Source organism: Lates calcarifer, linkage group LG15 (genome assembly GCF_001640805.2).
Source record: "Lates calcarifer isolate ASB-BC8 linkage group LG15, TLL_Latcal_v3, whole genome shotgun sequence".
NCBI classification, from domain to species: Eukaryota; Metazoa; Chordata; class Actinopteri; family Centropomidae; genus Lates; species Lates calcarifer.
The window spans coordinates 6,861,115-6,881,608 of record NC_066847.1 but is presented as its reverse complement, the minus strand read 5'-3'; the positions used below and the strand labels follow the sequence as shown (position 1 = coordinate 6,881,608).

Here is a 20,494-nt window from a genome sequence, read left to right as displayed (position 1 = left end):
GCACCTTCCCACCAGATGTAACTATTAAAATCTCCCATGTCAACTCATCACCTGACCCAGTCATTCGCCCAGCCAGCTGCTCCTCACTCCCACTACACTGCATAGTATATATAGACGCCAGCTCTCCGTTACACTCCATCAGATCGTCTGAGTTAACGCCTTAGTATGCCAGTGTTGTGTTTGTTCTGCCTGCCCGTACCTGTTATGATTACAATCTGCTCGTCATCATATTTCGGATTACACCCTGCCCACATTATTTGGCCCCAGATTGTTTTGCTTGGTCTGAGAGCATTTTCCTTCCCTAAATCTTGACCTAGTAAAGTCAAGAATATTGTTAGCCACACTTCCTCCTTCCGAGTTCACTTTCTGTCAAGTATATTGAGTGTTACAGTAGTCTGTTACTGTATTTAGTGGCTGCATCCTGATACCGTAGATACCGTAACATACAGTACCAAATTTCAGTTTTCAAATTTCTAAAATGTTTTCCCATTTCCTTGTGACTCTTTCTACTGTGGGTGACTAAATATGAAAAATTGGAACATATACGGTGATATTTATTACTGTGCACTGCCCCTGTTAAATAATAAACCAAAGAATAAATAAGTTAATATAAATCAAGATAGTTGTTTTTCTACTTCCAGCATGGTCATGATCTTAACAGCTACTAAGTCTTAAGGAATATGTCTAAATGTCTGTGTAAAGCCTGAAAGCTGTAGAAATGCTGCAGGCATACTTGACCTTTTACTATTACTTTAATCACATGGCTGTTACACCAGATTAAGAGCGGGACAACCCAAGGAGACTTTGTATAAAAAACAGGATGGCTTGTGATATATCCTCCAGGCTAAAACTACATTAGATAGGGCCATTTCTTTAAAGAAAATAAAAACTGTGTGCAAAGCCCATGGCAACAACAACTCCTTGGGGGGGGGGCTATGTTTAGACCAGGTTTTTATCCAATAATGTTCAGTCTGTATATTTTAGTGTCCAATGGTGTGGGAGTGGAAGTGCTTATTAATCAGCAGCCAGCTACCTTCTCTGAGCCATTGTGCAGCTTCCTACTCACTGGCATAGGATTAGAGATGGAGGTTAAGTCTGTGAATTTTGGGTTGACAAAGTGATCGTATGGTAGTGGAAGACAGAAAGAGCAGTTCCAGTACAAGACAGACTCACGCTGCTGCTGGGCTCAGAGTGGTGACACAAAAAAAAATGCTGCAGAGAGCATCAGGCACAGATTAATGATAGTGAGGAGGGTGTAGTCAAACACACAAATGAGCCAAAACATTATGACCACTCACAGATGATGAAAATATCCATTATGTCAAGATCTGTGGTGTATTAGATGGTAACAAAGCCAAATCATTACAGCTGGATGACTTGGGTCTGCACGTCTGAAACATGGGCTGCTCATGGTCAGCAATGGTGAGTACCAACAGTGATCCGAGGAGACACAAACCACGTGCCGGAAACCGAGTGTTGAAGGAACTTGTCTGACCCACAGCAGCTCCACCTCACATCTTACAGAACTTAAAGGATCCCCTGCTAATGTCTAGCTGGCAGATCTGGTAGAGTTCATGCTGCGGCAGGTCAGAGCTTTGGTTAGATAGGTTGCAATGTTTTGGCTCATCAGTATATGTTGGTGTTGGTGTTTTTCTTTTATTGTTATAGTTATGTATAGTAGAAATTCAGTTTACACCTGCTGTGTGAATGAGGTGAATGCTGGACCTCCAGCAGCTGACCCACTTTAGTCCCCTGCCGACTGCAGGACTGAAGACACAACTAACAAAATCCCCCACACCCCTAAAAAAATGGACTAAAATGCCTTTGAACTGAGGCTCTATAATTAATCATAACTGCGTTTATGATTTTGGCTTCCACAGATAGTTAAACTTGATGGCTTCAAGTGTAATACTGACACTTTGTATTTAATGTGGCACCTACTGGACCTACCATGAAGATAAACATACGTTTTCAGCATTGAGATGAAATGCATACCTGTTTTATTCATGTTCATTATTTATCTGGGACCAAACTCCATCAAAGCTATCAGATTCATATCACCTGATTGAGTGGCTAATTCCCTGCAAGCAATTAAATGGCTCAGTTTTGCATAATTAGCTTCATCAAGCCTGACCATGCTGCAACATACAACCAAGCAACCTGGCCTGCACTTTCACAGTAACACACTGATCTTTTCTACAATTTATCCTGCTATTTTACCTTTTTGATGAATTGTATAATCACAGTAACACAGTCACACTGTCATTGTCATCATTGGAAATTAAGCTGACAGACATCACAATGTGAGAGAGCAATGATTATAGCCGAGATTATTATGTTAGTGAATGAATCAGCATGACCTCCAACCTGCAATGCTAATAGTATATCCTAGCACGAGCACTGTTTGCCAGAGGATCCATCTGTTTCACTGGGCAGGATGATGGGAGTCAGGCAGACATGAAAGAAAACCATCTCTCTCTCTCTCAACAGGAAAAGTACAGTTGTACAGCAGCACAGAATTTCCGATACAGTAGGACACTTTAAACAACAAGCTTGCAGATGACAGAGCCGGAGCAACAAAGTAAGATTGAAAAAGATAGACGAGGAGAGTAAAGAAGCAAGAGAGAGATGTGAAACTCATATAAAACACTGTGCAAGCAGAAATGCAACAGTAGTGGAAGGCTGGACGAGGAGAGTGAAGACAAGCCCTAAAACCAGAGAGCTGAGGCTCCCCTTCGTTCACACTCACTATAAATTATTAATGCGAGCACTGAACAAATGAGTTCAGCGCACAGGGAGGGGGTCAATGAATCGCCCAAGATAACCTTCAAAAATGGACTAGTCCTGAAGCGGCCAGAAGTGACAGTGGGTACACATGGATAAACATGAGACATGAGCTGTAGGTCGTGGTTGATAAAAATCAATGACTTCAGGGCCAAAACACTCGCTAACAAACACTTGCTAATCGTACAAATGTAATAATTCTGACCATTCCTTTCAAATCAGTGAAACAAGTCACAGTAATGGGCAATGTGTGTGCTATAAATAGACAATAGGAAGTAGCTAAGAGGGTGTAAAAGAGGTACATGCAAACACAGTGATGTTAATGCTATACAGTGTAATGAAAAGTTCTATAAAATCCCTCATTATTTTGAGTCTACCAAATAATATGTATATTCACAATGGGGAATGTGCAGTCAAAAAATAAAGAAAACCCTAAACTTCCTGAATTACAGCAAGCATCTACAAAACACAGATAATGACTGAAATTAAATCAATCACACCAAAGTAATGACAGTCATCCGGGTGCATCCAGGTGCATTGAATCTTATTTATCAAAAGTAGACAAATAAAAGAATATGCAGTTTTACAAACTAGAGTTGAAAAAGCGATTTAGTCAATCGAGAGAAAATTCCTCAGCAACTATTTTGGTAATCAGTCAATCATCTCAGACAACATTCCAAACATTCCCCAGGTCCAGCTTCAGTTGTGACAATAAGCTGCTTTTCTTTGGCTTATGTGTCAGTACATTGAATTGTTTTATCCATCAATGTCGCCCTGCACTTCACAAAACTGTAATGGCCATTCGTCACCTCACTTTCTGACATGTTATTGACCAAACGATTAATCAAGAGCATAATCAGCAACCAGATTAATCATTAATGAAAATAGTTAGCTATGATACAACCTCAGTGCTACCTAGTCAGAGCAGTTGTTTAGGTTCAACTTTTCCCCTGAATGTTAACTTGAGTTAACATCTCCAGAAGGTTTCTAAGCAACACTCATCCATTCATATGGGCTGATGGGATGTGGCTGCCAGATTGGTATGTGATGCCACAGGGAGCTACTGAATAGTGCCAAACCTCAGAAGAAACACTTTTGCATTAATATGAATGCTGCTTTTTGTCACAGTGCCAACTCCTCCACTGTCAGCCTGGTCTGCCTGTGGCAGCCTGTGCCTAACAAGAGCCCTTTGTTTGTTTTGGTTTGAGCTTTTCTGCTCTGTTAGCTCTGTTAGCTCTGTTAGCATTGTAAGTTCACTCATGTGTCGACTTTCCTGCTAAAATAAGTTGGTTCCCCGTGGCCAACAGATCCCTGCGTGTGTGATAGCACTGCTGTTGCGGGCATTGCTTCAGAACCAAGCAGAGTAAAAAAAAAAAAAAAACGCACACACACATCCAAATATTGGCCAGCAGCTGGAAGGAATACAAAACACAGATGAGTCAACTCAGCACAATGAAAGATCCTCTTTCATGGTGTATAAATTCATTATCAGAGCTTTTCATCTCAGTGCTGCTTGTTAGACATCTGGTGGAGAGCACTGGGGTCAAAATGCCATGTTAAAGCATGAGTTTCTGAACACATAACTTTATTCTATTCTTTTTTTCTAGTTTTCTTTTCCCATGACTAAAAAAAAACCTCCACAAACAAGGACGCACAGTTCCCTCTGTTTTTTACTTTATGGCTGTTGATGCTTTATGATAAATGGATGAGCTTTGGTCAAGACTGTAACATGATGACTGATACTGTGTACTATCTCAGCAGAGGTATACAACATGACAGTGGATGATTAGTTAATAACCCACTGTCTTATCACTAGTTTCAATTATACATTGACATTGTTGCCAATCTATACATAGGGCACGTGATGCGACCTCATGTTTCGGATCAAAATCAGACAGGGAAGCTTTAATTTACAACAGTAATTAAAAAACACTTGCATCAGAGACATCCAGTTGTACTGTAGATTACAGAAAATAATTGGAGCTTCATGCCACAGCTGTGTACCCTTCCAGTCCAGTAGCTATAAATTAAAATACTACAGAAATGTCTTCTTTCTGTAGCACCTCTTGAACACACACGCCTTGAATATCCATTTGTAACCCTGATTCCTGTGTCTTTTGCTCTAACAATTATCTCTCCATCTAATTTAATTACAGCAAGATGGTCCAACTGCAACAACCTGGGGGTCAAACAGAAAACCATTTGCAAAAATTACAGCTTATCAGTGACTTAAGATCTGCATACATTACAGTGCCATTCAGCCAGATGTACAGAACAGAAAAAAACTATCAAGATGGTGATATGGGTAGCTGGGTAGGGAGGTAAAATACAGTCAGCAGCATTCAGGAAGTAGGAGTAGCCACAATGAAGAGATAATATGAGGCCCAAATACATTTTTGTTTTTCCTACATCCTTTTCAAGAGCGCTAGTTGAGAACAAAAGGCCAGTGATGCGGAATAATCAGACAAAACAAGAGATTAGTTTTACATTTCATGCATTTTCATGTTGAAATGTCTTCCTGAGGAAAATGCCCTCAGGACCTTTTGTATCTTTAAAGGTTGACAGCCCATTTGCCTCTGCCTTCACATAACTGCATTTTGCTTGTCCCAAAATGTCAAGTTAAAAGATCTCAAAGGTCTGTCTTTTGTGTCCTAAATGAGTCTAGAAACTACAATAATACATTTATGCTTGTATGCACCTTAAATACACAAAACAAGCAGAAGCTGGAACAGATGCTGAATGGACCTGTCAGGTTTCATTCACTCTAGTCAGCATATAGTCGCCTCCTGTAAAGATTCAGCGGGCCTAAAAGGTCCCCGAGCAAACTGTGTTTAAAACATCACGCACGTGCATTAACACACACATACACAGAAACATACACACTGCACTGCTCTCATCTGTTCCAGTCTCCTGCTGCTCGATTCTGCTGGGCTCTGCACTTCAGCTAATGGTCACTGCAGAATTAATTGCAACCATCTATCTCATTTTACTTGGAAAATACAATGGTAATGTTATGTCTACTGTTGCCCCACAGCCTCACACACACTCCAAAACACACAAACACACATTTTGATCTCCAAACCCCCATAGCATTGGGTCTGTTTTTCATCTGCCCTCACTTAACTTCTTCCATAATTCATCTTTTGGGAGCAAAAGAGCCAGGACTTTGAGAAGGCCTGCCCACAGATGCTTTACATCCCATCACACACAGAGAACTCAGTGTTCTGACAACAGTTGAATCATAATTTTAAGTTCTAAGAAAGCACCTTTAATATCTGCCCTTCATAAAGGAAAACTGTGATTTATTACAGTGAGGTTTTATCTTTGATTTGATAACATCACACCCACTAAATTATTGAGATCTCAGAACATGAAAGACAACATCGCTAACAGGGCAGTATACATGTACGGGCAATCATCCCGGTTGAAAAAATATCAACAGGTTCGTCAAACTTATCTGGAAGTAAAAATGGAGGGACAGTAAAATCACAGCCCAAATTTTCTGTTGTAAATGTCCATCACAGCTTACAGCCTCACTTCTAGATTCAACTTTGACCTTCTCATTTTTCTGTTCAGGGAGGGAATATTTGCAACACTTTTGGGTGTGCTCATTTTACTTTGAAATGAAGTGGTTGCTAATGTGCAAAACTGCCTGCTTGATTGTTCATTTGTTGTATTGTGTTTGGTGCTCCATATTACCTGTTTTTAAAGGCATCTCCACATTCAGAAATTTCTGAAATTAAACTGGTGAATACAACGTTTTCATTTATGGACAGAAAAATAAAGTTGTAATAAACTAATCAAAAAACACTGATTCACTGAAGTCTTTCAACCACTCAAAGCAGTGATGTCAGAGTGTACTGACTGCACATCTAGTACACCTCTACATCAGTGGAGGGGAGAAAGAACAAGACATTCAGTTTGTGTTATGTTACTCTAAAAGACCTGTTTAAGAAATCTTAAAAGAGCAGAGCCAATGTTTGCATTTCTAAACAAAAGGAAAACTGCAGCTGCTTTCCATACAAATGCTTTTCATTTAGTAAAAAAGCTTCTTATTGTGACATCCTTTCAAAATGGTTTTTAACACGACCTCAGGCCCTGTTAAGCCTTAGAGAAGTGCCTACATTTTTACAGATGGCTCTTTAAGTATCTGACATGCACCTTTACTTCACTGTACATGTCTTGCTGTTGGCTCAATGAACACAAATATCGAACCGATTTTAAAGCTGAACGTAGTTTCGTGCCAATTAAATTGTTGTACTGGTGTCTGTTACACTTGGCAGTTAAAGAGCTAAAGCCTTACAGATTTGCTGGTGACCAAGCAAAAATAAACTCAGCTGTTGCTAAGCCACAAGCCTGTGTTTAGCCTGAAATCCTGGCACACAACCCAATCTGAAGGCCAGACTAATTGGGAAAATACATTTTCTACTCAGTAAATTCAGCAGAAATTCAGGTTGGGGTCAGCTCAGTTCACATTAGTCCACAGAGTTTTATTAAAATCTCACAGGTCAGACAATCTGTACTTAGTCATAATTAAGATTATCATATCAAATCTGTAATTACCATTATATTATTGCTTTGTCATTATTATGTGATTTGCCATTTTCAATTTACATATTCTGGTGGGGTCATTTAAAGATCTCAGTCAGTGACACAATAATTCTTCGATTGCAGGTAGAGGCCACTGAGTCATCTAGAGGTGACACGGCGTTGTCATTTTCATCACTCAGATGACCAGGCTCACATCATCTGGGGAAGGTTTAGTCAGCAGCAGGCTTCCACTCTAATGGTGGGCCAAATTAACCCAGCGATGGATCATGTTTTCAGTAGTGTTAGCACATAAAAAAACTAATTAGATCATTTGCATGACCCAGAAGCACTCTGGTTCCAACACAGGGGATAGAGGTAGAAAATGACTTGTTTCAGAAATGGTACTTCTCGACTTTGTGCCGACCGGTTGACTGATTAGCTATGGTTTCATGCACACGTTTATTCTTTCTGAATGAACACTTCAGGTCAACTGTCTACGCAGGATGTGATTTAATACAGTCTGGTGTTTACATGCACTGATGGATTTAATTGGAAAGCTGTGTGACATGCGCTTAAGTGATAGACAGTTCATGCACTCGCCTTCCTCAACAGCTATCTTATCTCCTCGTCACTTGTTCGATCAGCTCCTTGAAGATAGATATCTATCGTCTATTCAGCGCAGTAGTTGCCGCTATTGTGTTGCTCATGAGAGTTTGTATTAAAAAGCAAACTCTCTGCAAATACTAGTTTAGCTAGGGAGGAGAAACGTGCACAACAACGCAGCCAGAAAGTAATCAGACTAAATAATTTACATGGTACAATTTTACTGTGTTTTACAGCAGCATAACTGACTGGTTTGATAAACTGAAAACTGTTTTTTTGATTATCAATTTATAAGTCAAAAATACCAAAAATTCTCAGGTTTAAACTTCTCTAAATTTAAGAGCAAAATTGAGTATATTTTGATTTTGAATTGCTTGTCAGGCCTAAGAAGACACCATAATCTCATTGTGAGTGAGTAAGGCAGTAAAAATCCCTTTTAGTTCTGGGGTTAGGAATACTACATGTGGTTATTCATATAAGGCTTGAAAGAGAGGAAACTCTCAGATACCAATACCCTATGTCAGTCTCATTCTAGCCCAATATGACATCAGTATCTTTTCAAAATTAAATGGAATTGATAGTTTATGTGTTAATAAAGTGAAACCTAAAGTGAACAACAGATCTGAGAACAGGGAGGAGTTTCTTTTCTTTGGAAACTGGGTTGTCTCACAAATCATCAATTTATCAACTGTACTGTTCATCAGTATAATGTGACACCCTGCAACCACAAGCTGTAACATTTGGTTAACTGAAACAACACATCCGGGAGTTCTTAAAAAAAAAACGTTAACCAATGTGGCTTCTGAAACTGGACAGGGAGTTACACCCATTTCCTGTTGTTGAAACACACACAATCACCAACCACTGCTCTCTGAACGGGAAAATGAAAGTAAAGACTTTCATTCTCAGAAGGAAAAAAATCCCACCATTTAAAAAACCCTGAACATGAAAGTAAGGTGGGAAACAGTTCTTTATACAGCTAATACATTTTTAGTTTACAAATAGCTGTTTTTGAGAGGATATTCAAAGGAGATCATCTTCCTTCCTTCTTTCAAGACTCTGAATGATAATGAGTTTTTTTGGTGACAAGAATTAAGCAGTGCTTTTTAACAAGTGGTTCCTATCAATAGCTCTTACATGTCCATACTATGGCAGCTGCTTTCCTGAATAGGGGTATTTTGAGTGTTTCACAGAGGACTGACAGTTCAATCTGTACTGCCTTGGTTCTCTCTGGTCATGATAAATATTCAAGAGAGTTTGAAGGTTTTATTTATTCTAAAAAGCCATCGCACCCATCTCCACCACATCAAGCTGTCTGTGTCCAGTGTAATATTCATGCTCACGAAATACATTTGAGAGCCTGTCACCCTACACTTCTCATCCAATTAATGACCAGCGAACTGGTTGTTCTCACACACACAAACAGTCATTAGTAGACCATTGAATCAGTTTATTTGTTATTTCTTTGCCTTTCCACTGACTGTTGATGGATGAAAATTGCAATTATCTAGCTAGCCCATCATCCAACCTTGACGGAAACAAGAGAAATCTATAAGGCCCCCCTAATGAGCTCTGAGCACCGTTGCTGCCATTTGATTAGGGATTTAATTGTGATAATAATGAACAAATACACCCAAGCTGTTGTGTTGTAAGCATTCAGCTAATTAATGGCTATTTGCCCACTGATGCTGATGAAGGAGAAAATCACTAGGGAGACACATTTTCCTCTCAACCCACTGAAAGCTAGACAGAATTGCATTGACCATGACAACGGTCTGGTAAGCTTTCCATATGAAGCTATTGTACTCACTCTGGGGGAAAACCCAAACCTGGCCAACAAAGGCCGCTACATAAAAGATGATGTTGTCTTCTGGGGATACGCCTAAATTGTAGGTCAAAGGCTTGACAGCATTATTCAACCGTCTTGAAAGTAGGCTGAAACCATGTCACAACATGATAACAACAATACAGACAGGCCGATCTGCGACAACAGCAGCCGGGCAGCTCACACTGGCTCTCCAGCATTGCAGAGGAGGCAAGAGTTGGCAAAGCTGCAGCAGTAAACATGCCCAAGGACCGCACATCGCCAAGAAGCAAGGAGGAAGAGAGGAAAAGAGGACAAAGGGAAAGAGAGGAGGAAGGAGAACAGTGCTTAGTTTTAAAAAAAAATCACAACTGGACCAAACAAAAGACAAGCAAGGAGTAAGAAGAGAAGGAAGACATATGAGGGAAAGGCAGATCTCCCAGCCCACTCTAATGTCTTGTCAGTACCCTATGAATACAGCCACGCATGTTGTTTCTGACCAATTAGGCAGGCATAAAGGCAGGGGGCTGGAACTCAGCTGGGGGCTCAGATAGTCTGCTGGTTACATCTAGGCCACTCTCTCTCTTTCCTCTCTCTCCACTTCTCTCCTGTTTGTTGAGCAAGGCCAAAGGGAGAAGGTGGGGGGTAGAAAACGTGGGGGTGGGGGGGAGATTTTCATTCAGCACCTAGCAAGGGATGTCAAGCAGAGCCTGCAGCAAACAAGGCCATCCCTGGACCTTTCATCTTCTCCATTTTCTTCATCTGTAGCAAACACACGTGCGCACACACCCACACACAGACACGCACTCAACTGTACACTGGCTGAAGGTTGCAAAAATTTGACTGGGCTGAAAGCATCTGTGCTGTGTGGCCAGACTGTTGTGCGATGCTGGAGATAATGATGTGAAAGCATGCCCATTAGCCCTTGTTTATTTGTGTCTGATAGAAAAGACCACACCAGAAGGAAAAAAAGTAGAGAAAGCTATGGTAAAAGCAGAGAGAGACTGTAAGATTTTGGGTGCATTCGCCCTTATCGAAGTCACTGCCCAAGAAGGGAACACTATTGACACCAAGGGAACTGGAGAGCACCCAGTCAGGAATGAATGTGTGTGTTTTCCAGTAATCACAGGCCTTCAGAAGCCAGGATTAAGAGGTATACACACAGTGACCCCATTATGTCAGTAGTGCCGTTAACTTGAGATAAATGGGCTTCCATGGAACTTATTGCAACATCACAGCAATGGAAAGAGGGACTGATAGTGTAAAAAAAAAAAAAAAAAAAAAAAAAAAGATTTTTTAGAGTCTGTGTGATGAAATCTGCGAAAAACGGAAATATACTTCCAAGAAAAAACACACGACTGCAGCCAGAAGAGTTGCCCACTCACAGCTCTTTGCGCTCCTCTGTTCAACGCCAAGGTCAAAATGTGGACAAATTCTGGACCGGGTCACAACCCTCTGCTTTTACTGGCAACCCTCAGGCTACAGTAAACAGAGATGGGGGGGGGGGGGGCAAACAAATAGTCCAGTGAGGCCAGATTTAAAGACTCTGCAAATATGGTGCAGGAGCAAACAGCAAGAGGGAGGTTTAGGGAAAAACTGGCTTTTTATTGTGTAACAAGGGAAAACATCTGCAAACTGTTGAGTGGACCACGTCATTGGGAAAAGAAAAACCTATGAGCTGCCAGTGTGATTTTAAAACTGCTGAGGAACATTTACAATGCAACACAGACACACACAAAACGCAGCACACGTACATAGACACCAATGTCGTTAAATTCTGGGTAAACGGTATGACCTTACTGGCCTCTCAAGAGAGAAGGGCATTTTATTCATTCAAGATGTGATCTAATCCTCCTCTTCCATCCCTGACCCACACCAACACACACGCACACAGTACACACAAATAGTATACAGAAAACCACAAACAAGAATAAACAAATATGCCTGTACCAAGCAGCATCTTGTGCATCTTGTAGCTATCTAAAAAGACTTGTATATGAACGCACTTGCACAAGAGGTATGTTCACACGCAGACACACACCTCTTGAAAAGCATGCCTTAACAGAGAGACTTTACCCTGAAGCTAGTGGCCCTACCACAAAGGGAATGCGGGGAGAGAACTGCCATGAATGCAAAAAGGATGTTAGCTAACATCTCCCCCTTTTTCCCTCACATCCTTCCTTTTCCTCTCTCCATTTCACCCGATCACTTACTTCCTGCAGTGATTGCCTGGGGGGGGGGACCTGGAATTGTACAGCTTAATCAGCTTTTATCACCCACTGAAAAACAAGCTTCTCTGCTGGGCTGTGAAGTTTTTACCTGACATTTCTCTATCTATCATATATCCTGAATGCGGCAGCTTTGACCTTTAAGGTCATCTGTCAGGAGCTCAGCCTCGACTATCCTACATTGTTTTTAATTGTGTCCATGCAGACCAGGGGTTGTGTGTTGACCTTAGCGGACAGAAAGAGACAGCTGGCTATAAAGAAGTAAATCAATATTGTAGTTTCCAGCAAGCAAGCTTTTCATTGGTCAACACCACATCAGCATGTAGTCACTCAAGTGTTGCAACAGAATATCTAAATGTAAGAATTACAGCAACCAGCATACAGATATTTTCTGGTTTAGACAGCAAGTATCAAGTTAAAGGTGCCCTGCAGAGTTTTTCACCACTAGTAGCACTATGGAGCAATGATTTAATGAGATTTACTGTTTTGTTTGTTTTCTGACACATGCCCAAGAACAAAGCTGATGTGATACATTTCCTGCCAAAGGTTTTGCATTATACCACTGATTTACATGTAGTGGGAACACACAAAGAACCACAATAACATGCACGCATAGGCAGGAAAGAAGATGACTGCTCACAAGTAAAAATGCAGGAGGGTGGCATTTAACATGTTTGTTAGATGTTGTTTACAAAAACCCCCTCCACAAATCTCTGTCAAAAGAGAGGAAACTGATCAATCACATGGACATGATGGTAAATGACAGGTGTCAGTCATGCTCAGGATCTGCAAGCACCATGCAACAGACATACAATGTTGTTCAAAATCAGCATTTTAAACTCTTCACCATAAACAAAATTAATGGTTCAGATGTACTGCAACAGAGTGTGTGGGTTTTATAAGTCATGGTCTGTTATATAAACTTGCAATTACTGTAGTTAGAAGCACCTCTATGCAGGTGTGTTATGTTTTCATTTTGAAGTGTTTTGTTTTCCTAACACTACAATTACTAATGAGCTGAAAAACAAAGATATTTAGCTTTTAATATGGTAACATAGTTGGTATGCTTTAACAGATGAAATATATCAGCGTACATATAAACTAATCAATGCTTAAAACATGTACTCTGCAGGAAGTATAGTTTATTTATAACTTCATTTTAATCAATGTCACTTTTTCTTTCTCTGACAGTTTAAAACAGATCTACAGACTATGAAGTCAGATGCAGCAGTTATCAGTTCTCATCAGTACAGGAAACTAGTAACTGCTATCTGGTTTTAACACCTAACAGAATAAATATTTTCTGTGAAAGAACAAGTTTATCAGTAAAACTCTGATCTATCCATAATGCAATAAATTCAACTGTAGTATTGCTAAAATGCTGTACTTTTTCAAGGTACACTAAGTTGCAGTTTTAAATGCACTGTCGCTGTTGCATGCAATGACTTAGCTCTTTTTATGATGTCATACACACACATTTAGGTTCACTTCCTTGAAAACAGAAATCTTTTATTGGTGGACGTGTACTGCAATGCAAGGTACTGTTGTACTAATGTACTAATATGAGGTGAACATAGAAGTATGACAATACTCTTGAACGATCACTACAGAAAGCAATGAGTTACTTGAAAGTAACAGAACATCTTTTGCTTTAAGAGATTAACCCACTTGGCTAACAATGGGTTAACTCAAGTGAGAGAAAGTAGCAGGAAAATGACAACTGCACTTAGTACTGTAAGGTATTCTTGGTTAAAGCAAGTATGCTCATCCCTGCCTTATACTCATTGTTATTGTTGTTCAAAATGTTTACAAATTGGGAAGTTGCTCTGCTGCTGTAATTACTGTAACCAGCCCCTTGTAACGTCTATCTAAAATTAGCACAAACATCTCAGAAATTAGTTGAAAGGGTCAATTTCTTCTTGCGTGGCAGAGAGGGCCTGCATCAGTGGCCCGCAGCACTGACAGTTGATAATATCTGCCTCAGCTGCCATTGACATGCACAATATATCAATATCAAGCAGGGCAGGCAGCTGACTCCCCCGCATAAACAGACCAAAGACAACTATGGGCTCACATTCCAAACACCAGCCGCTGACATTTGCACAGCATCCACAGAGGAGAGGGAAAAGCACAAATGCTCCAGCTCTGTGGGGACCGCCAGGAGGGTGTAAGCCCGTTTCTTAAGACTTTGTTCATCTTCCGTTTCTTTCTTCTCGCTCAGCAGGCGGCCATTTTCCTGGCTCAGGCTGAAGGTTGTTTGGCACACCTGGTTCGTAGCGGGAGACAGCAGGGGAATGAGGGGTGGAGGGAGGTCACGGTGCTCAGAGGCGGCCAGGAGGCGCCAGCTTAACGGCAGCATTTTATTCACACCGACACCCAGCTCACTGGTCATTACCGCTATAAGGGGATTTCAGGTTCAGCTACAAGCTCACCTATTTCTGGAGCTTTGTGTAAGGTTTGTGTGTGTCTGTGAGTGTGTGTGCATTTGTGTGATGTGGCAATTCATTTGCTGTAGAATGAACAAATTATTTGCTATTTTGCGCATACTGCTTACACCGTATACTGTAAAAACATTATATGTAGCATTCTAGCTTTAAGTCTGGCTCTTTTGTTGTTTTGCAGAAACTGAATTTAACCTTAAATTCAAATTCAATGTGCAAATAACTAAACATTTAAAACTTGTCACTTTACTGTATGTTTATTAAACATCTGAAGTTATGGCACAGTGTGTGAGGGTGGGACACCATCCTTTTAATGGACATTGTCACCAACATGCATTTCAGATACATCTGCTGAGTGGTTCCTGTGGTTTTTATGTGACTTTGATCTCGTGACCTCCTTGATAAACTGGCCAACATGAGTCAGAAATGCAAACCACATAAAATTGGATTTCCCCTAGTTCCTAAGTGATAAATGATTAAATAATAATGCCTTTTTTGGAGGCAAATAACTAAAACCTAAAACTGAAAATAGCAAAGAACCTGTAAAGTAAATCTTGGCAAAAATATTCCATCAGTTGTTTACTTAGCTAGAAGATGAAGTAAGCAGATGAGGCATGTTTAGTCAGTCAGTGAAGAGAACTTAAAAAAACTGATGATGGTTTAAACAAACTTATCTTATGACTTATCAGACTACGGGAGTTTTTGTTACAGTTTTACTTTGTGCTTTTTAAGCTCCTGTTTAGAAACACATTTTTCAAGTAACATAGGGGGTTTCCATCTCTCTAAAATACTGCTTATTATCCTGGATTACACACACTCACACTCACTCTCTCACACACACACACACATCCAGCTGACCATTAAACAGACTAGGTTTTAAATAGATCAGATGTTCCTCATTTGATTGTTGCTAATCAACACAGCGATGCAGGTGTGCTTGGAAATGGATGGATAAACCCAGTGACAACACTCCTAACTGAAACTGTCAAACTCCACATTCATCCCCAAGCACTTCATCATCTAGATAAGCAGGCAAGCGCGCACACACACACACACACGCGCGCACACACACAAAGTAAGCAAACACACAAACAGGACAAAGACACCCTGAAGACTTTTATTGCTCCACTGGAGGAGGCTCTGCCACAAGAGGCTGCAGTGTGTCTGTCCTCTCACTGCAGTACTCTGAGCTGTCAGCTCTATCTCCCCTCCTCTGCCACCTTCACCTCAAGAGAATGAATCATATGTTAGAGGCCACATTATACAGTATATTCCAATGTCCTCATGCAAAGGCCCTCATTTGGCTGCACCGGCATATCTGTGCAAAAAAAAAAAAAAGAGAGAGACAGCAAATCTCTTGTTTTATACAGACTGCCTTTTAATGCACACTTCTCGTTTGATGTATGTGATGTTGCAGAGACCAACAGAACAGAGCGATATGGAGGCCTCAGTCTGCGAATGAGCCTCAGTCCCTCGCATTGTTACAGAGGTCCCATCACTCTCTGATGTCCTCTTTGGATGTGCCACTTCTGCGCTCTGCCTCCAGTATATTGTTGCTGCACTCCGAGTTCTAACCTCGCTGAATGTAAAAGGACATCAGCAACAAAATGTGCATGCAGAAAAGGATGCTCTCCTGTTGCTCCAGGTGCACATTTTTATGGTGCGATTCCTGCTAGCCAGCTTCTTATGCTGGAGCCAATGAGGCAGCAACATAGCATTGCAGGCAACTCAGTGATCCATGACATCACAGAAATTACAAATAGGAGGCTGTTTGAAAATTACCCTCATCTTCATCCTGCTGAGGACTTTTGGAGGAGAATGAACTATCCGCTAGCAGGGAGTTGCTGGAATAGGTAAACAGCACTTTGGCAGTGTTTTCTGATGTCCTGGGGGCCCTAGCTAGTGGTGGGCTGCCTTCAAACATTTGCCTTGTGTGATCAGGCAGTCATTGTCCCTTGTTTCACCCTCTCTTGGCAGTGGGTGCACACACACAGAGGAAGAAGGTGGGGAGTCTGCTTTCTAGTTGCTGGCAGTTGAGAAAAATTGATGCCCATTCACAGTTTGGGCACTGAAGCACTCTGTGGGCTGGACCAGACCCTTTCTGTTGGCTTTGGGAGGGGGATACCCCCTCTCTCTGCATTCCCTTACAGTGGAAAAAAAGATTGGTTTTACAGAGCTGATCTGTCTGTACATCACAACATGAGCTGAAAGACAGACAGCTAAAAATTACATTCTCTATGATATTTGATGCTTTGCAGAATTATACATCAAAACATGTTAGTATTGTCAGTTTTCTTCTTCGGTTTTACATCTGTAAACCTGGACAAAGCAGAGGCTTGCAATGTGTCAGCGTGTACTGGCAGCATGAATGTGAGCCTCCAGGAAAAAGAAAAGCCGTCTGGAACACTGCCAGCAGGACTGAGACAGTGGAAACTGTAGCAACAACAACAGCAAACCACAAAAATACATATTAGGGTATGGACACGAACACAACAGCATGCAATGCCTGTAAACAGGGACTCTGTTCTTCAGCGACTTAATAAAAAGGTCTCCACACAAGGAAACATAAATAATATTCTACAACAATAATTAGGCAAAAGAGGGCGTGGTGGAAAAAACTTTTCCTCAGATGACTATGACTCCAAGTCAAGAACTCTGCAGAGCTCAGCTGAACAGAGCAGGCGAGCAAAGTCACATTGACATTCACTTGAAAGAGCATTAAAAGAGAAGCTATGAGTCAGTGAGAGCTCAGTGCACAAGGGCAAATGACCCTCTCCGTCCTCAGACACCTCAGTTATCATGTAGCACTTCACCTCCAGGTATGAAAGGCATGTGAGCAGCGTGAGAGGGTGACAGCAGGCTGGAAGTGAGAGTGACAACAGGACTTATCCGTGTCACATGCCAAGTATGAAACCCATCTGCACACGCTAGCCAATGGCTTCCCCCGCTTCACTCCCTCTCTCCTCCTCTTCCTCCTCACCAGCCTCACTTGCCTCGAGTGGGTACAGATGTGTGATCCACAGACGCTCCCACTCTGGAGCCCTTATTGGACCCACAGGGCTCAACAAAGGCTGGCAGACAGCTTGAAGAGCTCCTGGCCAAAGTGTCACTGCACACAGTCACATCATTTGTAGGCGATTGTGTTAAGGGGAATAGAGGTGTTACAGCTAAATAAAGGACATTTTATCATTCAGAGCGATGTGGTGGATCACTTCATGTGAACAAATAAGGCAATCTGATGATTTGTATAATTTAACAAATAATCAGAATAAAATCTGATAAGGTTATTTATCAATCAAAGTGACATTATGAGAGGAAAAACATGGAATATCCTGCATCCCTGCTCAATAAAGTGCTGTTTATGCATTTAGTCTGCAGTACTAAAATCGTCCCAGATGGACAGATTATTAAAGGTTTTAACACATCATTTCTTTTGAACACACTTTTCTTATTCAGAATGTTTATAGAATATTAGGCGTAATGTAATCTCAGCTGCAGACAGAAGAAACATTCAAGCCGTCTGTTCTCCAGCTTCACTAATAGAAACCCAACAGGAATTCGTCTATGAAAAGGCAAAGGCACTGGGTAAATTTAGAGAACTGATATGATTGAAAGGGACTTATTTTGCCTGTTTGACAGCAGCTTGGCAAACAACTGTCCCTGCTGCCTCTATACAGAGATTGTCTGTATTGTCTGACAAATTCAGACAAAACAAATTCAGCAGCAGAAATATAATAACCTCTTTCAAGTCTGCATGCCTGTTTTTTATATCTGAATAAGGCAGGCTGCTATTTATCTGTTGAGTTTTTTATGTTTTGACAGCATGAACATGCTTTCATTCAAACGACCGTGCAACTGAAACTGATGTATTGAAAAGCCACAGAAACCTGAAAGGAGATGACGTTTATCTATATATCCCCCACGAGATATATATGATGCCACATGTCTGTTAGATTATTTGATCAAGGTGACAGATAAGACATCCATCATCTTACTGCACAGTTGTCCTGGATTCACCCCCAAATATACTTCCTGCTTCTTCCTCTTTAACCTAAATCTTTACTTCCCCTAATACACCAGATCATTATTGTACTTTCACATGTCAGCTGTGTACACTCAGCAGAAACTTTTAACTGCCACAATCACCAGCCCTCCCAACCCCCGGGCTCACTATCACATCCTTACCTCTTTGACTTTCTCCCGGCGTTCGTTGGTCTTGGGATCGCTGGGTTTCCCGTTGTCTCTCCCCAGCGGGTGTTTGAGCAGGCACCTTTTGAACTTCTTGTAACTGAAAGTATCCGAGTTGGCGCCGTGGTCAGGGGAGGTTGCTCTCTCCGATGCGGACTCCGTTTTCGACCTGGACAGAGTCAAATCTTCCTGCGCTTTGCCCCCGGCCAGCCGCTCCTCCGTCGCCTCATGAGAGACGGGCGGTTTGCGGCTCAGACTTTTCAGCTTGGTGCTGGTCTCTCCCTTGGCCGAGGTCATGCCCCGCGGGTGCTCCTGGTCCTTGGGTCTTTTTAAGTGTTCCCGGGCATCGTTCTCGGACCCGGAGCCAACAGTCACTGGCTGGGTCTCTGTCTTAGACAGAAAAATGCGTTTTAGTCGGACAGAGTCGGGCAAAAAGAAAAGGGCCCCAAAGCACAGTGTTACCAAACCCGAGAGAAAGAGCAGAAAGACGAATTTCTGGGACAGGCGCAGACCCATGCCCGATGCCGAGACACCGGGCAACTTTCGGAAAACCATTGAAACTTTTCTTGAAACGTTGCCCTACAGTAGTTCTCCGGGACCACACGGTGTTTTTTTTGACAAGTCTCCCCCTCTCTACTGAGCGGCTTCTCTGCTGCCTCGAGGCATGTGTACAAAACTAGATATGCGGGACTTTAAAACACACCCCCGTGACACTTGCAGGGTAGCACAACCAGCCTGCCAGAGCTGTCTTTATGTCGCTATCGATTGGATCTGAATAAGCGAAGGTTAGGCCTGCCTACATCAACAATTTACCAATCATCTGGAAACGCAAACTCCAGAGGAGTGTGGGGGGGCGGGGGGTTTATCTACACAACGCATTCACTGACATCAACAGACTGCAGGATCCGGGTTTAAAAATGTTAATCATAAAAACAGCGCAGGGCTCCGGGGCTGATAGATAAATGACACTGGCGTTTACTGAAGCACTAAGCTATATTCAAGAATAACAGGATTACTAGAGCATACGCCAGTCTGACATATAAATGCACTTTTATGAAAGATAATCAAACGTCTTGCAGTCTAGCCAGGCCTGTGAACAAAGTTGTGTGTCGATGCATTATTCCACGCCGTGCAAATCGTCAATAACACACTGCCCTACGGTGCAAAACCTCAAGCGTGCAGCAGAGCATCTTTTCCTTGTCTCCGTTTATACCGACCCACGTTGCTGCATTATAAGCCACCCTCCTGAAATTAAAAAAAAATCACAAGCCGTATTTGTTTTGTTTGCATCTACCCTGTACAGCTGGTGGACGGAAACGCGTGTATATATTCATGTCGCCTATCTGTCAATAGCGCTCCTCCGGCAGCCTCCGTTTCTCTCTCCCCCTCGCGTTTCCACTGGCGTCAACACGCCGGGCGAAACAAATCGGTGGATGACATGAAAGAAGGCGGGTTTTGTCCCATGCGAAGTTATCCTAGCCCCCCGATCCAAATCCGCATAAATAAACAAATCCACCATCCAAGTCCAGTCCGCCGGGTTTCCAACAAAAGACAAGACACACACACAAACACACAGCCGCGTCGTCGCTCCGGTACCCGCCGCCGCCGCTGCTGCCGTCCGTCCGTCCGCCCGCCTGCCTGCCTGCCTGCCTTATACCGTGCCTGCCTCGCTCTCTTCGCCTGTAGTGCGCACTTGTGTCGCTGTGCCGTGGACGTCCGCTTGCGTAAAAAAGCGAGAGGAGAGGGCTGGAAATGGAACATATAGTGCAGGCAGGGCGAGGAGAGGGAGAAAGAGGAGGAGGGGGTGAGAGGAGAGAGAGAGAGACGAAACGGTCCGCCGCTCCACAATCCAGTGGGCTGGTCGGATTTCTTGATGGATATTCACAGCGGCTTATCAAAACACAGTTAAGCCGTTT

The 20,494-nt window shown here is 42.1% G+C and overlaps 1 protein-coding gene across 3 annotated transcripts in view; it reads right to left on the bottom strand.

Annotated features, from left to right (window-relative positions):
* LOC108899472 (mannosyl-oligosaccharide 1,2-alpha-mannosidase IA) overlaps positions 1-20,330 on the bottom strand; it is a 174,138-nt gene extending 153,808 nt beyond the window's left edge. Inside the window, exon 1 of one of the 3 annotated variants that reach the window (XM_051076369.1) lies at positions 18,576-20,330. In XM_051076369.1, coding sequence (XP_050932326.1) covers positions 18,576-19,133 — 558 coding nt within the window. In that variant the 5' untranslated portion in view covers positions 19,134-20,330. The remainder of the gene's footprint in view (positions 1-18,575) is intronic. The other 2 variants (XM_051076370.1, XM_018699919.2) reach the window with 2 other exon arrangements.
* Between the last annotated feature and the right edge of the window lie 164 nt (positions 20,331-20,494).